The sequence below is a fragment of the Hemiscyllium ocellatum genome, chromosome 12, assembly GCF_020745735.1.
Source record: "Hemiscyllium ocellatum isolate sHemOce1 chromosome 12, sHemOce1.pat.X.cur, whole genome shotgun sequence".
Taxonomy (NCBI): domain Eukaryota; kingdom Metazoa; phylum Chordata; class Chondrichthyes; order Orectolobiformes; family Hemiscylliidae; genus Hemiscyllium; species Hemiscyllium ocellatum.
The window spans coordinates 56,427,413-56,452,261 of record NC_083412.1 but is presented as its reverse complement, the minus strand read 5'-3'; the positions used below and the strand labels follow the sequence as shown (position 1 = coordinate 56,452,261).

The window sequence follows — 24,849 nt, the reverse complement described above, 5'->3', positions numbered from 1 at the left end:
ATTGGTTTGTTCCATTCTCTTTCTCTGAGTGCATCATTAATACAGATAAATGAACCACTAGGATCCAGTGCTCTAGGCAAGAGTTACAAGAACAAAATTAGGTAATATTAATGGCATAGGTGTTAGACGGATGGACGGATAAGTTAGCTAGTGGTGAGAAGGTAGATAGAAAAGGTAAACAAGGTACACCATCTAGAAATGCTGCACACTTGCTGGACCAACAGATCATGTGTCTTTGTACAGTTGTAACGATCTTTGATCTTTCATATCATCTGAACATATTAAGCTACATGCAAACAGAATTCAATGCTTTTTACACTTGAATTTACTATTTTTATCCATGTCGAACTTTCTTATGCTATATAGATATTCCCATACTACCTTTACCTGAAGACTTTGTATCCTCAAACTTTTGCCAGTGAAAACTTAAGACAGTGAACTCACGCTGTATCATCATCCATTAATGTCTGCTTTCATCTCTGATCTCCTCTTTGGAATTATTAAAATTCATTACTGTTTTTCTTTCTCTTCCTTCCCAATCTATCTTTATACCTTCTTAACCTATGTTATCTTTTTTGCTTTGTTGCTATAACACTTCTTTGCTTTAGATATCATCACATACCTTGAGTTTTGTGCAGGAGTTTGAATGAGGCTTTGTTTTGTCAGTAACTGCCCAGTTTTTTCTGTGTTAGTTTTTCTCAGAAATATGTCAACTCCCTTGTCAAACTGAAACATTGTGGCAATTTACATGCAAACTCAACTGCTTTCATTGGGAAATTATGAATGTGAGCATACCCAAAAGTGCAGATGCTGCTTCCACTATTCCATTGTAAATCTGGGAACTCTGGAAAGGACGTATTCGCTCCCACAAGACTTGAATATAATTCACTATTTGAAAGTAGCCACAAGTTGATAATGCCCACCATGCTGACCAGCAGAGTAGTGGCCAGGAAGAATAACACTGCAGAAAAGTCTTCCATAACATTACAAGAACAATGCATATTCTTTTGAAAGGCTTTTTATTCTGAAAAACAAAACAGAACTTAAAAATACATCTAAGTGTTTAAACAGGTTTCATAAAAAAGCAATATGCAATATTTTTCCCAAGGAACTGCTTTTTATATATGTAAAGTGGTTTTAGTACAGCAATATTCTCATTAGAAATACATTCTACAATCATTGATTGAACATTGCTATGACATTTCAGCTGATTTGGAAGCAGGCTGCAAAAGGTTACGTTTACCCATTACTTTAAAAGAAGCAACATTGGCACATTAATATGCTGGAAAGGACGTATCGCGGCACGGTGGCTCAGTGGTTAGCACTGTTGCCTCAGTGTCAGAGACTCTTGTTTGATTCCAGCTTCAGACAACTGTCTGTGTGGAGTCTGCACATTCTTCCAGTGTCTGCGTGGGTTTCCTCCAGGTGCTCTGGTTTTATCCCACAATCCAAAGATGTGTAGGTTAGGTGAACTGGCCAAACTAAATTGCCCACAGTGTTCAGGGATGTGTAGGTTAGGTGCATTAGTCAGGGGGAAATGTAGAGTCATAGGGGAATGGGTCTGGGTGAGTTACTCTTTGGAGGGTTAATGTGGACTGGTTGGGCCAAAGGGCCTGTTTCCAACTGTAGGGATACCATGATTCAACACCACTCATTCTGTGACACAAGTCTAATCCTTCTCCTTTACATCTGACTGCTAACAAAGAGAAAGTATGAGAAGAGAAAAAGAGGGGAAAAAAAAGGCAGGGCAAGGAGGAAGAAAAAGCAGAAGAGAAAACAAGTTAGCAGATAGGAAAATATTGTCGATCACACTTCACTACCACCCCTTGCAAGGATTCCAAGGATATCTGGCCCTAGAAGTTTAAGTAAACCATTGTGATTTATTGAAATCTGCTTTTTCTTCTTTACAGTTTCTGTCAAAGTCCTGTGCGACTATCACAAAGCCAGAGTACAAAAATGTCTTATAACATATAGAGAAAGAATAACAGCAGCACAAAGAACTTACTAATTATTCAGGGCATATTACCTTTTACATAATTATACCTACCCCTGTACTCAAAGTAAAGTGGGAACATAGATTTGCCTGTGAATGCTGCAGTTTTTGCTATATGCAAGAAAAGAAATATGGAGGGAATTGAAAATTTAAGATCACACTAGATGCTCACTCAAAACATCACATTTGTGATTTCAGAAGCAGAAAGGAAGGAAAACCACATTAACAAAAGTAAAACATTTTAAACACATTACCATAATTTCATTGGTGTATGAGCTGCTATCCATTGGTTCTGGCAGATGGTCATTTAACATGCTGTTAGCATTATCAAGGCCATGGTTTAGTGGCGTCGTTGATGCTGATTCAAGTTCTTCTTCTGACATTGAGCCGTCATGTTTGATTTTGAATCCATTATAGTCTGCTTTCACTCTGTGAAAGAACATGCTCTTCTGTGGCATTGGGAGAAACACTGATGTAGCAAAACTAATTGCTACACAGACCAAAGAAATAACATTGAGGTGGAAGAGGGACACCTCAGCAAACGAGACCAGGATTTGTCCGGTAATCGATCCTACTGTGTACCCTACCAAAGTAGCACAGCGACAGTATCCAGTTACTTTTTGGTACATGTTAAAGTCCACTACAGAGTAGATATAGGAGTAATAAGCCACCTCTGATGCAGTTACCATTCCATAGAAGAATTCGAGAAACTTCATTGCCAGTAGTCCTTGAGCATACAACAGCATCAACCAGGTAGCGATCAAAGCTACACCTTGTAAAACGATGATGGGCTTGTATCGGAGGTAATCAGTAGCCAGAAAGATGGGAAACAAAAGCACGAGGTAGGAGTAAGTCCAAACTGGAAAAATCTCATTCACCTATTTAGAAAATAGAAGCCCAACAGGTTGAAGACAGGAGATTAATTTCTAATTTTCAATTATCAATCTCTCAAAATGCAAAACATACTTTGTCAGGTTTTTACAACTATGTTCATAAATACTATAGCTACAATAGACACTTAACGATAAGGAACAAAAATTAAAATTAAAACCTGTAAAACAGCATTTTTATTTCCTCCTGAATGTAACTCATCCAGAAAAAGCTCAATATTATGTAAATTATAACTACTCTTCTAATCCAATCATCCTAAGTTTTCTCCCACTGTACCCTGAAAATACTAAATTATGCTGCAGTATAAAACTAGCAAACAATTGTCTCACTTCAAGTAGCATTGCTTGACAAGAACATAAACAGTGAGAGTCAATATGACATGTACATGAAGGACCACACACTGGAATCTCACCCCATCTAAGATCCACACACATATTTCAAGTTGAGGGTTAGTGGTGACGGTCAGGAACAGAAACTTTGGTTGATTCTTCCTGACCTGTTCCTTTCCCTCACAGAAGAAAGGCATATGGCATTTGTGCTCATGGAATGCTGTCCCAGCTGACATTAGCTAATAGCATGGCTTATACTGTACTGTTCATATTCATCCTCATGTGGCAATGAAGGACAAAAATAACTTATTTCATTTCCTATAATGCTGTGCAACCAGCCCTTGAGATTTCATCAATAACTATTCACAAATTAGCCTGTTGCAACTTGTTAAAATTGCGCAGAACTCCCAGTCTTTTTTTTAAGAAACTGCACAATTCCATTACAACAGTGCAGGGATCAAAAAACACAGAGCTCCAGGTGACACCACCACAGTGTGCTACAGTATAAATTGGGGTCTCACAGATGGACTGAGCAGTACATCATTAGTGACTGGCACCAAATTCTATACATTATGGTCAAGAACAACAACTTTATTTTATTTGAAAAAGAACACACAAGTCCCAAATTTTAAACTTTTTGCAACATAAAGAAATGGTCTATGTTCATCTCAGACCAATCAACACATGGTTGACCAAGATCAAACCAATACAAGAATAAACATTTATAAAATAAAATGATAGACAAGTTTCTGTGATAACACATGTCACAATCAATCCAATCAAGCTGATGCAACCTTTGTATTCTCAGTGCAATTTCACAGTATATCATCGTTAGACTATTTCATAGACAAATGGCATCCTGTTTTTTTAAAGTTTTGGGCATAGAAGATTTTTATAAAACTTGGGCTGGAAAGCAGGTAAGTGGAATTAATTGAACAGTTCCTTCTGTAGTGGTGTTGCAGAAAATTTCAGATTAAGGACATAATTTATTAAAATGTATTATTTTCCTTTTTTGAACCCATTGTGATGTTTAATGGATAACCTATCAGTTTGAATTAATTCAAGCTTCATACCTGAATGAAGTATAAAGTGATGTTAGCTAACTTGCTGGAATTTTTTTTTGAAGAGGCAACAGAAAGGATCAATGCGGTAATGCGGTTGATGTGGAGTACATGGATTTCCAGAAGAGGCAGTACCATGCAACAGACTTCTAAGCTGAAAATGTGTTGCTGGAAAAGCGCAGCAGGTCAGGCAGCATCCAAGGAACAGGAAATTCGACATTTCGGGCATAAGCCCAGAGATTCCTGATGAAGGGCTTATGCCTGAAACGTCGAATTTCCTGTTCCTTGGATGCTGCCTGACCTGCTGCGCTTTTCCAGCAACACATTTTCAGCTCTGATATCCAGCAACTGCAGACCTCACTTTCTCCTAACAGACTTCTAAGGAAAGTTATAGGTCATGGTATAAAAGGGACAGCAGCAACATAGAAACAACATTTGCTGATTAATAGGATACAGGGTGTAACAGTTAATGGATATTTTTTGGCTCAAATGAAGTTCATGATGGAGCTCTCCAGGGGTCAGTATCGGTCCCTTGCTTTTCCAGATACATATTTAGGATCTGGATGTCACTGCACAAGGGATAATTTCAAAGTAACACTAAAGGTGGAAAAACTGTAATCTGCGAGAAGGATGGTGTGGAACTCCAAAAGGACATTGACAAGTTGGTGGAGTGGAAGGTTGTGTGTCAGATGAAGTTCAATGCAAAGCAATGAGAGATAATGCACTTCAGTAGCAAGGACATTGAAAGACAACATCAAATAGGGGTACAATTCTAAAAGGGGATTCAGGAGCAGAGGGACCTGGGTGTATATGTGCATAGATCATTGCAGATAGTAGGACAAGTGGAAAGAGTAGATGGTAATGTTTACATTGTAGCCCTGTTAATAAAGCTGAAGTCAAAGTACAAGAGCAAGGCGATACTGAATTTGTACAAGATACGTGTTAGTCCTCGCTAGAGTATTGTGCACAGTTGTGGGTGTCACATTATAGGGAAGATGTCAATGCATTGGAAAGAAGCGATTTACAAGTATAGTTCAAGGAAATAGAACTTGGATAATGAGGATAGATTGGAGAAGTTGGGATTGTTCTTCTCAGAGGGTAGATAGCCATGAGAAGATTTGATAGAGGTTTTCAGAATCATGAGCAGAGTGAACAGATTAAATAGGGAGAAGCTGTTCCCACTCATAAGAGAAAGAAGAACGAGAGGGCATAGATTTAAAATAATGTGCAAAAGACGCATGGGTGATGAGAGATAAAAGCTTTTTCCACAGAGGTGAATAGCAGTTGGAATATGAAATGCACCATCTGGAATTGTGGAGGAGGCAGGTTCAATTGGGGTTTTCAGGACAGCATTGAATGATTATTTGGATAGAAATTATGTGCAACTCTATAGGGAAATTGTAAGAGATTGGCACAAGCTAATTGCTTATTTAAAGAGCCAGTACAGGCATGACGGGCCAAATGCTCTCCTTCTGCAACATAACAATTCAGTGATTCAATTGGTTAGTGATACAATTGTGCAAAGTCATGGCAGAAAATTGGAACAAGTCACTGCAAAGAAATAATCTATGAAACTTTTGGATGCAGGTTTGCTTGCTGAGCTGGAAGGTTCATTTTCAGATGTTTCGTCACCATTCTAGGTAACATCTTCAGTGAGCCGCCGGACAAAGCACTGCTGATATTTCCTGCTTTATATGTTTGGGTTTCTTTGGGTTGGTGATGTAATTTCCTGTGGTGATGTCATTTCCTGTTCTTTTTCTCAGGGGTGGTGGTGGCATATGGGGTCCAAGTCAATGTGTTTGTTGATACGGTTCCAGTTGGAATGCCATGCTTCTAAGAATTCTCGTGCGTGTCTCTGTTTGGCTTGCCTTAGGATGGATGAGTTGTCCTAGTCGAGGTGGTGTCCTTCCTTATTTGTATGTAAGGATAGTAGTGAGAGCGCGTCATGTCGTTTTGTGGCTAGCTGATGTTCATGTATCCTGGTGGCTAGCTTCCTGCCTGTTTGTCCAATGTGGTGTTTGTTACAGTCCTTGCACAGTTTTTTTGTAAATGACATTAGTTTTGCTTGTTATCTCTATAGGATCTTTCAAGTTCATTAGCTGCTGTCTTAGTGTGTTGGTAGTTTTGTGGGCGACCATGATGCCAAAGGGTCCGAGTAGTCTGGCAGTCATTTCCAAGATGTCTTTGATGTAGGAGAGAGAGTGGCTAGGGTTTCTGGACCCATTTTGTCTGCTTGTTTGGGTTCTCTCTCTCACTAGTATCCTTAAATACAGATGAGGAAAGACACCACCTCGACTGGGACAACACATCCATCCTAGGACAAGCTAAACAGATATACATGAGAATTCCTACAAGCATTGCGTTCCAACTCTATCAACAAACACGTTGACTTGGACCCCATTTACCACTCAGAGAAAAAGTACAGGAAATGATATCACCAACCCAAAGAAACCCATACATATAAATATAAAGGAAACATCAGCAGTGCTTCATCCGGATGCTCACTGAAGAGGTTACCTAGAATGGTGATGAAATGTCTGAAAATGAACCTTCCAGCTCAGCGAACAAACCTACATCCAGAACATCCAGAGCTACAAATCTTCTCAAAATTCACAATGAAACTTCCTTTAAAGTTTGAAATTAGATTGACTCAGGATAATTGACTCAGACCCTCTTGGGAGTTATCTATAGGCCCCCAAACAATAGTCTGAATGTCGGATGTAAATTAAATCAGGAGCTGAAATTGGCCTGTCGCAAAGATGTTACTACAGTTATGATGTGGGATTTCAGCATTCAGGTAGACTGGGAGAATCAGGATGGTATTGGACCTCAAGAAAGAGACTTTGTGGACTGCCTCAGAGATGGATTCTTAGAACAGCTGGTGCTGGAGCCGACCAGGGAGAAGGCAATTCTGGATCTGGTATTGTGCAACGAACCGGAATTGGTCATGGACCTCGAAGTGAAGGAGCCATTGGGAAGTAGTGACCAGAAATCAATAAGCTTCAATCTGCAATTGGAGAGGGAGAGGGTACAATCAGAAGTGACAATATTTCTGTTGAATAAAGGGAACTATGGAGCTATGAGGGAGGAGCTGGCCAAAGTTCAATGGTGCAATACCTTAGCAGGGATGACAGTGGAGGAACAATGGCGGATATTTCTGTGTTTAATGCAGAAGTTGCAGGATCAGTTCATTCCTAAAAGGAAGAATGATCCTAGGAGGATGCATGGGTAGCCATGGCTGATGAGAGAAGTTAAGAAACATATAAAGTTAAAAGAGAAAAAGTATAACATAGCAAAGATAAGTGGGAAATCAGAGGACTGGGAAGCTTTTAAAGAACAACAGAGGATTACTAAGAAGGAAATACGCAGAGAAAAAATGAGGTACGAAGGTAAACTGGCCAATAACATAAAGGAGGATAGTAAAAGTTTTTTTAGGTATGTGAAAGGCAAAAAAACGTTTAAGACTAAAATTGGGCACTTGACGACAGAAACAGGGGAATATTTTAAGGGGAACAAAGAAATGACAGAAGAATTGAGTTGATACTTCAGATCTGTGTTCACTGGGGAAGACATAAGCAATCTCCGAGGTAACAGTGGCTGAAGGACCTGAACTGAAGGGAATTTATATTTGCCAGGAATTGGTGTTGGAGACACTGTTAGGTCTGAAGGTTGATAAGTCCCCGGGGCCTGATGGTCTACATCCCAGGGTACTGAAGGAGGTGGCTCGAGAAATCATGGATGCGTTGGTGATTATTTTCCAGAGTTCAATAGATTCAGGATCAGTTCCTGCGGATTGGAGGGTGGCTAATGTTATACCACTTTTTAAGAAAGGTGGGAGAGAGAAAGCAGGAAATTATAGACCAGTTAGTTTGACCTCCGTGGTGGGAAAGATTCTGGAGTCTATTATAAAGGATGAAATTACGACACATCTGGATAGTAGTAACTGGATAGGTCAGAGTCAGCATGGATTTATGAAGGGAAAATGATGCTTGACTAATCTTCTGGAATTTTTTGAGGATGTAACTCTGAAGATGGATGAGGGAGATCCAGTAGATGTAGTGTACCTGGACTTTCAGAAAGCTTTTGATAAAGTCCCACATAGGAAGTTAGTGAGCAAAATTAGGGCGCATGGTACTGGGGGCAAAGTACTAACTTGGATTGAAAGTTGGTTTCCTGACAGGAAACAAAGAATAGTGATAAACGGCTCCATTTTGGAATGGCAGGCAGTGACCAGTGGGGTACCACAGGGATCAGTACTGGGACCGCAGTTTTTTACAATATATGTTAACGATATAGAAGATGGTATTAGTAATAACATTAGCAAATTTGCTGATGATACTAAGCTGGGTGGCAGGGTGAAATGTGAAGAGGATGTCAGGAGATTACAGGGTGACCTGGACAAGTTAGGTGAGTGGTCAGATGCATGGCAGATGCAGTTTAATGTAGATAAATGTATGGTTATGCACTTCGGTGGCAAGAACAGGAAGGCAGATTGCTACCTAAATGGAATCAATTTAGGTAAAGGGGCATTACAGAGAGATCTGGGTGTTCTTGTACACCACTCAATGAAAGCACGCATGCAGGTACAGCAGGTAGTGAAGAAGGCTAAAAGCATGCTGGCCTTCATAACAAGAGGGATTGAGTATAGAAGCAAAGAGGTTCTTCTGCAGCTGTACAGGGCCCTGGTGAGACCAAACCTGGAGTACTGTGTGCAGTTCTGGTCTCCAAATTTGAGGAAAAACATTCTGGCTATTGAGGGGGTGCCGCGTAGGTTCACAAGGTCAATTCCTGGAAGGGCGGGATTACCTTACACTGAAAGACTGGAGCGAGTGGGCTTGTATACCCTTGAGTTTAGAAGACTGAGAGGGGATCTGATTGAGACATATAAGATTATGAAAGGATTGGACACTCTGGCAGCAGGAAACACGTTTCCCCTGATGGGTGAGTGCCGAACCAGAGGACACAGCTTAAAAATATGGGGTAGACCTTCTAGGACAGAGATTAAGAGAAACTTCTTCACACAGAGACTGGTGGCTGTGTAGAATGCTCTGCCCCAGAGAGCAGTGGAGGCCCAGTCTCTGGATTCATTTAAGAAAGAGTTGAATAGGCTCTCAAGGATAGTGGAATCAAGGGTTATGGAGATAAGGCAGGAACAGGATACTGATTAAGGATGATCAGCCATGATCATATTGAATGGTGGTGCAGGCTCGAAGGGCAGAATGGCCTACTCCTGCACCTATTTCTATTGTCTATTGTCTAATATGACAATACGATTCTACTATCCAACATTAATTAAAACCTGTATTCATTGACAGCAGCATGCTATCTAAATACTTCACTCGTGTTTCTGCCCTGGTCAATCCACAGTCCCTGCCTGTTCCTGCCCCACAGAACTAATGTCCTCTTATCTCGACTCCATCCTCTTCCCTTTGATTCAGGAACTCCCCATCTACGTTCAGGACACAACCTACACCCTCCACCTTTTCCAATACTTTCAATTCCCTAGCCACCCCCCCCAATATCTCTCACCTTCAACAAGGACATTTGGTCTCTCTACACCTATATCCCCCATGAGGAGGGCATATAAGCCCTTTCTTTCTTCCTCTCCTGCAGGCCTAACCAGTATCCCTCCACCGCCACACACATTCACTTGGCAGAACTGATCTTTACCTTCAATTTTTCCTTTGATTCCTGCCACTTCCTACAAATGAAAGAGGTAGCTATGGGCACCCACATGGGTCCAAGCTATGTTTGCCTCTTTGTAGGATGTGTGGAACAGTCCATCATCTGCAGCTACAGCACAACCACCACTCACCATTTCCTCCACTACACTGATGACTGTATTGGCATTGCCTCATGCTCCATTGAGGAACTCTAACAGTTCTTTAACTTCACCCACACCTTCCACCCTAATCTCAAATTCACCTGGACCATCTCTGACACCTCCCTCCTCTTCCTGGACCTCTGTCTTAAACCCCAGCAACCGACTTAGCACCGAGATCCATTTCAAACCCACCAACTCCCACAGCTACCCCAACTACACCTCCTTTCACTCACCATCCTGCAAAAAAAAATGCTATCCCATACTCCCAATTTCTCTGCCACATCTGCTCCCAGGATGAGGGATTCCATTCCAGGTCTTCCCAAATATTTTCCTACATCAAGGAACCTAATTTCCCCTCTCCTGTGGATAATAATGCTCTCAATCATATCGTCTCCATTTCCTGTACTGCTGCCTTGAAGCCCCCTCCTCCCAACCACAATAAGGATAAAGTCCCCCTGGTCCTCACCTACCACCCCATCACTCTCCAAATCCGCCATTTTCTCCACCTGCAGTTGAACCCCACCACCAAAAGGATATTTCTCCCCACCCCATCTGCTTTCTTTGGGGACTGTTCACTGCATGACTCCCTCATCATTTTCACACTCCCCCACACCCAGCACCTTTCCTGCAACTGCAGGAAGTACAACACCTACACCTCTCCTCTGTCCAAGGTCCCAGTCAATCATTCCAAATCCAGCAGAGATTCACCTACAATTCTTCTAACCCGGACTATTACATCCGTTGCTCCCGATGTGTTCTCCTCTCCATCGGAGCGACCAAGTGCAGATGTTCATGAAGGATCGGCTCCTATCAACACCACCTTCCAGTTGCCTGGCATTCCAACTCCCCCTACCACTTCCCTGGTGACATGTCCATCTTGGGTCTCCTCCACTGTCAAAATGAGGCCTCATGCAAACCAGACGAAAAACACTTTCTATTCCGCCGAGAGAGAGAGAGAGAGATAGAGAGAGAGAGAGAGAGAGAAGCTTTGCAGACCCAGAGACAGAGCCACCGAGAGAGCGACTGAGTAAATTTATAAGAAACTTGGAAAGTATTGTAAATTTAAGGGGCTAAATGGGATTAGGGATAGTACATTTAGTATTAAAGATGACAATAATTATGTGCCTAATAAACTGGGAATGTTTTGCTTTGGTACAACTTGTATTCATTTTGATTTGACTGCCTTGGTATCGTGGGACACATAGGAAAATTCATTCATAACGTTCTGGTGGGAATTGTCTTCAACTTGTTCAAAGGAATCAGACAACACACTGATTAAGGAAAACTAATCAAATTGTCAGAACTACTTACCATTTCAATTTTAAAACGCCTTCTATCCAGTTTTTTGGACTACAATTGCACAATGTGTAACATGAGAGAAATACTCTTTAAAAAAAAGTGGGCAAAATTACACAAATGGTTAATGATGAGATGAACAGTGGAAATTGAGAAGTTGCCAAATGGTATTGTGCTCCATAGTGTGCACCAACAGATTTGAGACTGAAACAAATGCATTGGCTGGAATGCTGAGTACTTGCCTGTGAACTGTATACTCAAACAGCTCACGGTGATCGTGTTCATGCATTTCACAGAATCTCACAATTGGTACAACACAAGAGGTGGCTATATATCAAATTGTGCCTGTAGTGGCTTTCTAAGCAAGTCACTCAGAGCCATCCCCTCTCTTCAAGTAGTAGCCGATTCCTCTTTGAATGCTTCAATTGACTCTGCCTCCACTCTCACAAGCAGTGCATTCCATACCTTAACCACTCAGATGAAAATTATCTTCTCATGTTCCTGTTTCTTTTGCTAATTATTCATTCTCGATCTTTTCATGAATGGGAAATTTCTCCCCATACAATTGTTTATTTTAAATACTCTCAGATCTCCTTTCAACCTTCTCTCCTCTAATGTATCTTCATAACTGAAGTTGCTCACTGTACTCTCTCCAACATGTTCAGATCCTTCATAAAGCATAGCACTCCAAGGTGGATGCTGTAATCCAGCTCAGGCTGAACTAAAACGTCTAAGCCAAATTCAACACATTTAATCCTTGCTCTTGTTCTCTACACTGAAGAAGGGCTCATGCCCGAAACGCGATTCTCCTGCTCCTTGGATGCTGCCTGACCTGCTGCACTTTTCCAGCAATTTTCAGCTCTGATCTCCAGCATCTGCAGTCCTCACTTTCTCCTTGTTCTCTACACCCCTATTAATAAAGACCAAGGCATTGTATGTTTTACTAAATCACACTGTCCTGTTACCTTTGATTATGTATGCACATATATGTGCAATTCTCCCTACTCCTGCCCACCCTTTAAAATAGCACCTTTTATTTTGTATTGTCCCTCCATGTTCTCCCTTCCAAAAATCTCACTTCATTTCTCCACAAAGACAGATGAAGTTCAATGTCCTTTTGAAGTTCTATCCATCTCTCAGTTCTATCAATTTGTCTGAATTATTATGAAATGCATCCCCACCAAATTTAAACAAATAGATCTGTTGTTGCTGGAGGAATATTTACACCTTTTTTTGAACAAGAGTGCAATTTTTCCATTTCTCTAGCCTTCTGATGCCACCCAGGTCTAAGGAAGACTGGAAACTTTGGGAATGCCTCCGCAATTTGTCCTGAAATGCCTTGCATCCTGTCCTGGTGCTCCAGAGAGTTTCTAAACAGCACAATAAGTGAAATTGCCAGAGTCTCCTTGGAGATATTTAAAAAAAAAACAAAGTTATTCTGTCTCTCTTATTTCTCTCTCTTAATCCTAGTTTTCCTAATCTTTATTTAGTTTTTCTGTACATCACAAAATCTAATTTATTTTTCTTGAGGTCCTGGTTACAACTGTGTCTCGCAAGTAAGGCTCCTTTGTCCTGATGTTTGAGTAGCCAAGTTTCAGACACGATGGTTCAATTTCATTAAGAGGGCAGTATATGACGTTTTACTACACCACAATGTTTTAAGTTAAAAAAATCACACAACACCAGGTTATAGTCTAACAGGTTTATTTGGAAGCAGTAATTTTCAGAGTGCTGTTCCTTCATTAGGTAGTTGTGGAGTATAAAATCGTAAGAAAGTACTCCGAAAACTAGTGCTTCCAAATCAACCTGTCGGACTATAACCTGGTGTGTTGTGTGATTTTTAACTTTGTACACCCCAGTCCAACACCGGCACCTCCAAATCATGACAAAGTTCTAAGTTGTGGATGGAGGTCAGCGACAGCAAGCAGTTACTTGCGACCACAAGACCCAGGCTAAAGTGACACTAGCACTCACCTTGAGGCATAAAGATAGCATCTATTTCTATTACTTAAACTGAAATGAGACTCAAACTTAAAAACACTGTCCAATCTCAGGAAGTCAGAAACAGTAGCCTGGTCAGGGGTACGCATGTAAAGGAGAGAGAGAGCTGCTGAGCACTTCCAACATTTTCTGTTGACGCATCTCAGACTTTCAGCATCCATGGTATTTTACCATTTGTAAATGACTCTTTAAATGACCTTTTTTCATCTGAGGCCGACAGTCGCAACGCGTGGTGAGGTGAGAAACAAATCGGAAAACGTGAGGGTGTTAAATCTGAAGTCAGTGAAATCTAATTTGTTTTGCTGTCTCATGGCGCTGACCTTGGTGGCGACAATCTGAAAAACTACACACTACACAGCACTCTCTGCGGAATAGGCAACTCGGTCAGAGACTCGACAACACAGCACTGAACCGCCAAAGTTGTTGGAAACACAAACACTAAACAAAACATCGCCCAACAGAAGTGAACAGGACACGCTTGTCCTTTGAAAGGTGACCTGCTGCAGCTGGCACCACACCGCGCAATCTTGAATACTGCTTGCTCCTTTACAAACAGGAATTCGCTTCTACAAAGTCATGCTCATTGTCAGGTTTCCAAAGGGTGAGGGGGAACCGCGGCGGTGCTGGATTGGTCACACTTACCTGCTGCTCCGTCAGGTTTTTGTCAGGTCCCATCAGGTAAGGGGTGAGGAAAGGTTCAGAGGGCCGGACATTGGAGAAGAAGCCGCAGACACACAGCAGTGTGGTGGGGTAAAGCCAATTGCTGCCGGTACCCTCCATAGCCACGCGCCGCCAGCACTTACAACTGCCGGTTCTGTCCACTCACGCGCTCCGGCTCCAGGTTCCAACCCAACCGCCCACACCATCGAACGCTCCAACAGCAACGCAACAATCCAGGGGTGCGGCTTCACGTCATCAAACAGCGACGGGCTGCTGGAATCTTGCCCTACTGGTAATGGGGGCGATGACATCATTCGTACGCGCCCTTTGTTTCGAATATTGTTCGAATAAATGCCTTCCCTTCCTCTCGGAGTGAGGAGCTCGGTGCAGATCGGCAGTGGGTCTGCAAGAGGGAGCATAGACACTATAGACCGAGGAGTGTTTTGGGATTATATTCCACTCTGTGTTTCAAAATCTTTAATTTTGTATAAATCGTTTTGGTTTATTGTTAAAAAAAATCTGCAAAATTGTTTGCATGTTTCAGTGAGAGACCGCCTTGTTAAATCAAAATACATTCTATCAGTTTGCTACAACTTTTTTTCAGTCATAGCATCAACTGGGATCGTAACAGTGTAGGAGCAAATTACTGCAGATGCTAGAATCTGAACTGAAAACAAAAAGTGCTGGAGATCACATCGGGTAGGCAGCATTCATTGCAAATAAAGCAACCTAATGTTTCGACTCTAGATGACTCTTCATCGGAGCTAAAGACTTTTATGATCTAGTGAGATCGCCAGCATTTTTTTTTCAGTTGGGATCACAACAATGCCTATCCTAATTGCCCTGGAGAAGGTGGTTGTGAGTTGTGGTGCATCAACGATGCTGTTAGAGTTGGAGCTTCAGGATTTTGACCCAAGAATGGTAAAGTAACAATCTACTTTGTAAAGCATGTAGATACTCAAGCCCCAGTCCTCTTCCAGTCATCATGAAAGTAGAAGATTTGTTCAAATTACTCAAAGTCCACAGCTTCTTCCTTAAAGTGCTGAATGGATTAAACCTTCAAATAATGATGATCTGGCTTTGTGCACTGCCTGTACAGTTGTAACCCATATGCCTCGCTCTGTCTGAGCACCCCATGATCTGTATGTGCTTGTTTGCTACGATTTGTCTGCACTGCTCACAAAACAAAGCTCTTCACTACTTAGGTATATGAGACTACAATAAGTCAAATCAAATCAAATCTCCTCCTCAAGGATGGGAACTCTCAGATTTGCTTTGAGAGTGTATTGCTGGAAAAGAACAACAAGTCAGACAGCATCCGAGGAGCAGGAAAATCGATGTTTCGGACCAGAGCCCTTCATCAGGAATGAGGCTGGGAGCCTCGGGGAATGGAGAGATAAATGGGAGGGGGTGGGGCAGGGGAGAAGGTAGCTGAGAGTTTATGGAAGTTTCTGAGGTTTGTTTATGGAAAATACTTTCAGCTACCTTTCCCCAGCCCCACCCCCTCCCATTTATCTCTCCACCCCAGTGGCTCCCAGCTTCATTCTTGATGAAGGGCTCTGGTCCGAATCATCGATTTTCATGCTTCTCAGATGCTGCCTGACCTGTTGCACTTTTCCAGTAAAAAATGAGGTCTGCAGATGCTGGAGATCACAGCTGCAAATGTGTTGCTGGTCAAAGCACAGCAGGTTAGGCAGCTTGCACTTTTCCAGCAACACACTCTCAACTCTGATCTCCAGCATCTGCAGACCTCACTGACTTCTAATCTCAGATTTGCACCTGGCAAGGGCTGCAGAAATGGGCTGAATTAATATTTCAGGATCCATGGTGACCTGCAGTCAGAATAAGGGAAGTTAACATAGGAATATGGAAACAGGAACAGGTCATTCCGTTCCTTGTGCTTGTTCCACCATTCAGTGAGACCACGGCTAATCTGTGGCCTAACTCCATGTACCTGTCCTTAGCCCATATCTTTTAAGACCTTTGCTTAACAAAAATGTACCTATCTCAGATTTAACATTAACAACTGATCCAGCATCCACTGCTGTTTGTGGAAGTGATTTCCCCAAATCTCTAATAGCTTTGTTGGTAAAAGCTCTTCCCAAAATCTCTCTTGAATGATCTAGCTGTAATTTTCAGACTATGTCCCGAGATCTGGAATCACCAGAGTGGAAATAATTTATAGGCAAAGGATAAATGAAAATAGTAATCTACCTTCCAATTCTTTGTTTCTTTCTGCAAGAGAGGGAGGGAGAATGTTATAGATTCATAGGGATATACAGCATGGAAACAGACCCTTCAGTCCAACTCATCCATGCCGACCAGATATCCCAACACAATCTAGTCCCACCTGCCAGCACCCGGCCCATATCCCTCCAAACCCTTCCTATTCATATACCCATCCAGATGCCTTTTAAATGTTGCAATTGTACTAGCCTCCACCACTTCCTCTGGCAGCTCATTCCAAGCAGGTATGTACTTTTATCGGGAGGTTTTCCACTCTGTTATTGTTTATATACAAGCTATCCATCTACTCAGGAGCCAATCAGAAAGTTGTTGCCATGTTGACAGTCCTGGTTGAAAATAAATCAACAGAGTGTCTCCGTACAAAGCCACTTGGACATACGCCACACTGCCGATGAGTTCAGCAATCCTTCCCCACTAGTTGACTGAGGAACCTGTGGAAAAACAATTCAAAATGTTTCCAGTGACCTGTTTTAAAACTGCAATATTTCCTTCCATAGTTTCCTTGATTTAATGAAATATTCTTTTCTCATTTTGGTTCAGAATCCAAAAGTAAAAAGATGAAATTTTACAATGGTAATATATTTCCAAGATTGAGAGTTGTTTGGAGTGAAACAGGTGATCATGATCCTATGTTTCTACTGCCCTTGTCTTTCTAGATGGTATTGTGAAGCACCTGTCTGATTTTTCATTTTCACAAGTATTTGCTCAGCTTTGGACAAATAGTGGTGTTGCTGATTGAGGAAATCTGTTTCTGTATCAGTCATTATTATGAGATGCTTCATTGATATCTTAATTTGCAGTTTCTTTCTCAACATGTTCCAGAGATATTGCTGAATACAATTTTAAATAAAGAAACTGGACCCACAAAATATAACATCTGTTGTAGACACAACACTAGTGTTTACACAAGTGCTAGATAATCGTTACAATGTATTAGTTATATCAAGAACACATCATGGTTTCAGGAAAAACACATAATTAACTTTATTAGTGATTTCCTCTAAACTTAGTGTTTCAAAAAATGTCTCTGGATTTTATATAATTAGATTTCTAGGATAACTGCGAAATCAGTTTGGGGACCAAAAAAAGATTCAATTGCATTCTTTGGAAAATTAGTGGAATAGACTTGGGGTAGATTGACATTGTAAAAGTTGGGAGAAGTTATTAAGAGAGAAATGCCCATGACCACAGGTTTAATTTGAGCAACCCATTGTTTGTAATGGGCCTTTTACTTTTGAAGGCGTCATTGTTATAATTACAATTTGCAAGTTATTGTAGATTCTCTAAGGTATAACAATGTCAATCACTCATATTACATTAAGTTTATGCCAATACTAAATGCACAATGATATAGCCCAGAGTGTAATTTGTATTCCTTTCTGTATATAGATAGAGTCTTCTTGAAGGCAAGTACAAGCAGCCCCTGCATTTGAACAGGTTCCATTTCTGAGTCTATTTGTAGGCTGATTCATACGCATGTCAGTACACAATGTAGGACAATATAAAGTGACTGTTTGTATATCTTCATTTGGTGGATCTTTAAAATTACACATCTGTATGAGATTATGTTCTTAAATATGAGCATTTGTAAGTTGGATGTTCATAAATTGGAGACCTGTACTTTGCAATGAGGATAGAATGAATTATTAAGCTTCTTTATTTCACAACATTGAGTTCAATTCATGCTCAATTCAATTAATAACATTTGTCTTTTTTGGACCATTGCAAAAGTAATCACCTTCTTCAATGGGTTACTGTCTGTATGGAGTTTGCACATTCTCCCCTCGTCTGCGTGGGTTTCCTCTGGGTGCTCCAGTTTCCTCCCACAATCCATAGATGTGCAGGTTAGGTGAATTGGCCATGCTAAATTGCCCATAGTGTTAAGTACATTAGTCAGGGATAAATGGATCTGGGTGGTTGCTCTTTGGAGGATCAGTGTGGACTTGTTGGGGTGAAGGGCCTGTTTTCACATTGTGGGGAATCTAATCTAAGAGACACTGGCACAACAGTAAAGTTACCGGACACTCAGGTTAATACTTTGAGGACATATGGTCAAACCTCAATAGGATAGCTGCTGGAATTCAAATTCAACCAATAACATCTGGAAATAAAATTGAATTGTTTCAACGATGGTTATGATAAAGCTCTAACTGACTCTTACAATAAACCCACCGAACCCGTTATTCCCCTTTGAAGAGGGATATGTTACTTTATCTGGTTTAGCCTTCAAGTGACTCCAGATCCACTGCAATATTGTTAATTCTTAACTGTCCTCTGAAATGGTCTAGCACTCAGGTCAGGGGCAATTTGGAATTAGCAACAAATTTTGTCCTGGTCAGTGATGCTCACATTCACTGGAAGGAAAATAAAACAAAATATACTCCCTAATCTTTACTGAGATAAGTAAAGATAAATTTGCCATAGCCCCAGGAGACTATTCTCTCATTAGAGCAAGGAATAGTGGTGGTTTCATGCATCACCATATCCCCCTCATTTGATTCTTCACACCTGTCTAATTTTTCTTACCCCTAACTTCTTCCCCATTTCCTCCTTACTCAGCACTAATAAGCTCCAAACAATAGAAGAAATAATGGATATTTAAAGAAATGATTCCACCAACACATCTAAGATAGTACACATTTCATATAACTTTAATTTTTAAAATAACCTCTGGCAAGACCAATAGACTATGATGTAGATCTAACTAATCAATTTGATAATTTGGGTTATATTTTGACAATTCATAAAATATTTTAACTAAAATAATGCTAATTAATATTTACTTTTTTTACATCTGCATTTTCTCATTATTAGAGAATGTTGCCTGCCTCATAAAAGGCATAATTGAGTACAAAAAGTCTTTTTACAAAAGGTTCTTCTTTCTCCTGTGAATGCCCTGAAGAAATCTTCACTCCAAATCACATCCGAAGAATTCTACTCGAAGTGCAATGCTATTGTACCAAGCTTTTGGAATAATTCGGATATATTTGGCAAAAATAGCTGGATTAATGTAGCTTCTTTTGTGCAGATAATTTTCTGTATTTGCTGCGAAAATCTGCAAATTAAAGATAATATCAATTAAAAATTAAGAGGATGGTGAAACAGTCTTAGCCCATAAATAGACAGGTTAACATCTCCACATGTGCACCCCCCCTCCCCCTACACCTTACAGTCCCCTCCTAACCATCACACTCCACCTCCCACAGAAACCACTGAGATTTAGTAGCAATATTCACCCACATTATTTTTCTTTTCCTTGGATAGAACAAAGCCTGTCAAATGAATTAAGATGCTCCTAATTGTCAATTTCCAGGACCTCAGCCAACACCACTTCTCCAGCAATTGTCATGGTTTGAAATGTACTGGATACCATTTACTGGATACAAAGCAAAATTGAAAATTATACTGATCCCTTTCTGACCCTCCAACATCTCAGAGTCATCACCAGCTCAGATGTCAGTTCTTGAATGAGGTACAAAGATCCAGTTCAGAATTCCAGCTATCAACTAGAAATTTGTTACATATTTCTTTGGTAAAATATTGGCAGTCATTACGAATATAGCTTATTCATTGTAAATCAATATAACTTAAATATAATAGTTTTCATTTGAATATGCTTTATTGAATTAAACTGTGATGATTGCCATCAAGCTAAATATGTTATTTATTAGAGAGAAAATGATATTAAAGTTTAATAACATTTGTGGCACAAAATGTTTTTGTCCATATGTCAAATAAAAAATGCTTAGTTTTTGTTTGAAGAGCCATGAGGATTAATGAATCCACCAACACACAGTAATTGGCAAAATGGATCTGTTTCACCTCATTTAGAGTCAAAGTGTCGTAGAGATGTACAGCATGGAAACAGACTCTTCGGTCCAACTTGTCCATGCCAACCAGATCACCCAACCCAATCTATCCTACCAACCAGCACCTGACCAATATTCCTCCAAACCCTTCCCATTCATATGCCCATCCAGATGCCAAAAAATGTTGCAATTGTACTAGCCTCCACCACTTCCTCTGGCAGCTCATTCCATACACGTACCACCCTCTGAGTGAAAAAGTTGCTCCTACATCTCTTTTATATCTTTCCCCTCTCACCCCAAACCTATGCCCTCTAGTTCTGAACTCCCCGACCCCAGGGAAAAGACTTTGTCCATTTATCCTATCCATGTCCTCATGATTTATAAAAGGTCACCCCTCAGCCTCCGACGCTCCAGGAAAAACAGCCCTAGCCTATTCAACTTCTCCCTATAGCTCAAATCCTCCAACACTGGCAACATCCTTGCAAAGCTTTTCAGAACCCTTTCACAACATCTTTCCAGTAGGAAGGAGACCAGAATTGCATGCAATATTCCAACAGTGGCCTAACCAATGTCCTGTACAGCTGCAACTTGACCTCCCAACTCCTGTACTCAGTACTCTGACCAATAAACCTTATCACCTTTCTTAAACAGTGCCACCACATTAGCCAACCTCCAGTCTTCTGGCACCTCACCTGTGATTATTGATGATACAAATTTACTGGAGACAATATTTTTTATAACAACACCAAAAGGCCTTGATAACTTTAATTAGGGATCAGTATTCCCAGTTTTGAATTTTCAGCAATATAAAGCAAGGTAAGTGAGTCCTTTTTTATTTCAACTGATAGATGAGCTATCCAGAGGAAATCAGTATTTTGGGAGAATAATAGTAATTCATTGATCAGTTGTTTGCAAAATGAATGTAACTATTTTTTCACTCATTTCCCTGGCAATAACTCAGCAAAATAAGCCAGCTACTTATTGAGTTTTGAATTCATTCACAGGAGGTGGCTATTGCAGGAAAGGATAATACTAATTGCCCATTCCTAATTGGTCTAGGAAAGATCATGGAAAATTGCCTTCTTGAAAGTCCATATTCCTACAAAACTGAAGGTACTACTTCACATTCTGATATAGTCTCACAAACACATATCAACTCTTAGCTATTTTTCATTTGAGACCCTGAGCAACCTACTTATCGTATGTAGCTTTACAGCTGAACCTGGTTATTGCTTTCATCACCAAGCATATTTACATGTGCTATATGATGTATTCTTGATTACAAAGAAAACACTCCATGTGCATTATTACTATTGGGCTGCAAATCTGAGAAAAATGCATTATTTTCTTACTTACAGCTTTCAACAATATATGTCCCTACCTTCTCACTCGCATCCAACTGATCTGTATATGGTAGCCATGTTTTTCCATCATTGCTAAAATGCACACTATAGGACTGCACAAACATTGTGGTGGTGAAGGATTTGGCTCCTTGTGTAATGATACCACTTATCTTCTTTTTCTTCAGGAAGTTAACCTGAAGCCATTGGTCTGCATTTTGTTCCTGTTACAAAAATAAAGTTATTTTTAAGGATTGTTTAGGGACACTGAATAATTCTAGAATTCAAGTACTTATTTTATAATGTATACTAGCATTTATTGAGTTCGATTTTGCTTGATCTGTATCAATTTTCCTTCCCCATCCATTCCTTTGGGATTGGGATATCTAAATGATGAAAGTGTTTGAACAGAATTTTTTCTCTGTCATTTTGTACATCAGGGAAGACTGACACAGTATCAAGAATAGCTTGGAAGGATGAATTGTGTAGAAGATTTATGCTGTCGAGATCTTCACAAATATATTGTACTGCAAAATTTGACTTTGTGGCAGACATTTTATTTGCTCATAGGATATGGACTCCACTGGCTACACAAGCATCTGGTGTAGGCCCTTGCCCTTGAACTGAGTGGCTTGCCAGGGCCTTTTAAAAGGCAATTAAGAGTCAAACCACAATGCTGTGGATCTGGAGTCACATGGAGACCAGACAGGGTAAGGGTGACAGATTTCATTCAACAATCAACAGTGGTTCCATAGTCACCATTAGGGTAGCTTTCAATTCCAAAATTTTTAACTCAAAATTCACCCCCTGCCATGATGGGATTCAAACTCCTACCCCCATAACATTGTGCAGGGGCTTTTGCATTCCTCGTCAAAAAATGTGGTGCTGGAAAAGCACAGCTGGTCAGGCAGCATTCAAGGAATAGGACAGTCAACGTTTCGAGCATAAGCTTGTCATGAGGAATGTGAGGGAGGCCCAAGAGGATTGCGTTTAGTACAAATATCCCAAAGATGTTCTCTGAAATGTTCTGCAAGTTGGCGTCCTGTCTCCCCAATGTTGATGCACCATATCTGCCACCTACAAACAGACCACACCTCCAGAGGTATATTTCTCTCCCCACGCCTATCTGCGTTCTGTAGAGACCATTCCCTCTGTGACTCCATCATTAGGTCCATGCCCCCCCACCAACCGACCCTCCACTCACGGCATCTTCCCTCATTGCCACAGGAGGTGTAAAACCCGTGCCCACACCTCCCCCTCACCTCCATCTAAGGCCCTAGAGGATCCTTCAATGTCCAGCAGAGATTTTCCTGCACCTACACACATGTCACCTACTCTGCCTATTGCTTCCGATGTGGTCTCCTCTACACTGGGGAGACAGGATGCTAACTTGCAGAACATTTCAGAGAACAACTTTGGGACACGCACTAAACAACCCCACCATTCTATGGACGAACACTTCAACTCCCCCTTCCACTCCGCTAAGGATATGTAAGTTCTGGGCCTCCTCTATTGCTAGATTCTAGCCACCCGCAAACTAGAGGGAGAACGCCTCATCATCCGCCGTGGGACTCTCCAACCGCATGGGATCAATGTTGATTTCACTAGTTTTCTCATCTCCCCTCCCCTCACCTTTTCCCAGATCCAACCCTCCAACTCAGCATCGCCCTCTTGATCTGTCCTACCTGTCCATCTTCTTTCCCACCTATCTGCTCCGACCTATCGCCATAACTCCCCACCTCCATCTACCTATCACATTCCCAGCTACCTTCCTCACAGCCCCACCCCCTCCCATTTATCTCTCAGATCTTTTAGGCCTCCCCCTCATTCCTGATGAACAGATAATGCTTGAAATGTCAACTTTCTGCTCTCTGGATGCTGCCTGACCTGCTGTGTTTTTCCAGCACCACACTCTTCGACTCTGATCTCCAGCATCTGCAGTCCTCACTTTCTGCATTACTAGTCAAATGACGTTACCACAGACTCCCTTTGAACTAAGAACTTGCAAAAGACACTTTTTTTTACAGTATGGTGAAAAACCTGTAGAATTGGGGTAGACATTTATAATCTGTTTTTCTACTGGGTGCCAGTGGGCAAGTTACTGTCAGAGCTTAATGGACCTTAGATACAAAGCATCTCCAAATTATTAGAGGTGGTCCCTGGGTGGTAAATGGATTATGTTCTTGAGTTGGTTCACAAGTTAATTTGTACACAAGTCAGAACATAATGCAAAATAGTGGCTCATAAGCACAAGGAAATAGTTGTATGTCATATGTTTAAAATGAATAGTAATGCACCTGTATGTGGGATTGCATTAAGTACCAGGCTCGTAAGTCGGATGTTCATAAATTGGGGCCCCTGTATAAGCAGTGTGACAGGCATACCACAATGTTGAGATTTCATAAAATATGTGCTGATTCTTACCAATGAGTTTTAATATCAAATGCTAATGTTTGTGAATGAGTATGTTAATGAACATAATACAACTCTAAAATTAAGCTTTTAGCTTATCAACATACGTGTCAGTTGTGATTCAATTAGTAACACTTTTTATCTTTGAATCTAGAGATTGTAGCTTCAAATCTTGAATCAACTAGTAAATTATACCACGGCACCATTTCATAAACGAATGAGATGCTATCCTAGATGGCCTAGACAATGCTTATCCTCTTCATTATCTAATTTATGATCACACTGTTGCATTCTGGAAGCGTGCTTGTTGCAAATTGGCTGCCATATTACAAAGCAGCTGTAAAGCACTTTCAGTTGTCTGGTCAGGAACAAATTACTGCGGATGCTAGAATCTGTACTGAAGACAACAAATGCTGTAGATGTGGTCATAAATGGTGCTATAATGCAAGAGTTTTTCATTAACTAATACTTAAAATAACTAAGTTATTTTAATATAAATTAATGACAGGCTGTTAGATAATTTAAGGTCTTTTGTCCTGCATACATAAGACCTCCATGCATTAATTCTGCCTTCCAAATCCAGACGTGCAAGTGATGGTTTCCAAGAACCCCACCATGAACTCAGATGGGATGAAGCAGTTATCTGGTAGTCTTCAATATTTCCATTCTTCATTCCCAGAGGTTGTGAACAAACTAAAAAATGGCAAAGAGTTAGTTATATGTATGTGCAAATAAGTGAAACAATAAATTTAAATTAAAAATGTGCCATTTTTGTATCACTAATGATAGAAAAACTATACAGTGCACTGTTTTATACTAATTTCCTCTTCCAATAAAATTAGTGAAGAGATGACAGTATTGCCCAATATTGTCCTGTCCCCAGAGCTAATGTGCACTGTGCTCAGCTAAAAGATGATGGTGATATTGATTTGATGAAGGCAAATTGTGTTTGAATATTTGATTGAGTTCTTTGGTGAGGTTATAGA

At 40.6% G+C, this 24,849-nt stretch overlaps 2 protein-coding genes across 2 annotated transcripts in view; both read right to left on the bottom strand.

Moving 5' to 3' along the window:
* LOC132821060 (thiamine transporter 1-like) overlaps window positions 1–14,249 on the bottom strand; it is a 28,957-nt gene extending 14,708 nt beyond the window's left edge. The window contains exons 1-3 of the mRNA XM_060833569.1: window positions 14,038–14,249; window positions 2,248–2,871; window positions 796–1,024 (exon numbers count right to left, since the gene is read on the bottom strand). Coding sequence (XP_060689552.1) covers window positions 796–1,024; window positions 2,248–2,871; window positions 14,038–14,175 — 991 coding nt within the window. The 5' untranslated portion in view covers window positions 14,176–14,249. The remainder of the gene's footprint in view (window positions 1–795; window positions 1,025–2,247; window positions 2,872–14,037) is intronic.
* A 4,897-nt stretch (window positions 14,250–19,146) lies between these two features.
* The window catches only part of f5 (coagulation factor V), a 98,084-nt gene continuing 92,381 nt past the window's right edge, over window positions 19,147–24,849 (bottom strand). The window contains exons 23-25 of the mRNA XM_060832787.1: window positions 24,408–24,556; window positions 21,493–21,675; window positions 19,147–19,357 (exon numbers count right to left, since the gene is read on the bottom strand). Coding sequence (XP_060688770.1) covers window positions 19,211–19,357; window positions 21,493–21,675; window positions 24,408–24,556 — 479 coding nt within the window. The 3' untranslated portion in view covers window positions 19,147–19,210. The remainder of the gene's footprint in view (window positions 19,358–21,492; window positions 21,676–24,407; window positions 24,557–24,849) is intronic.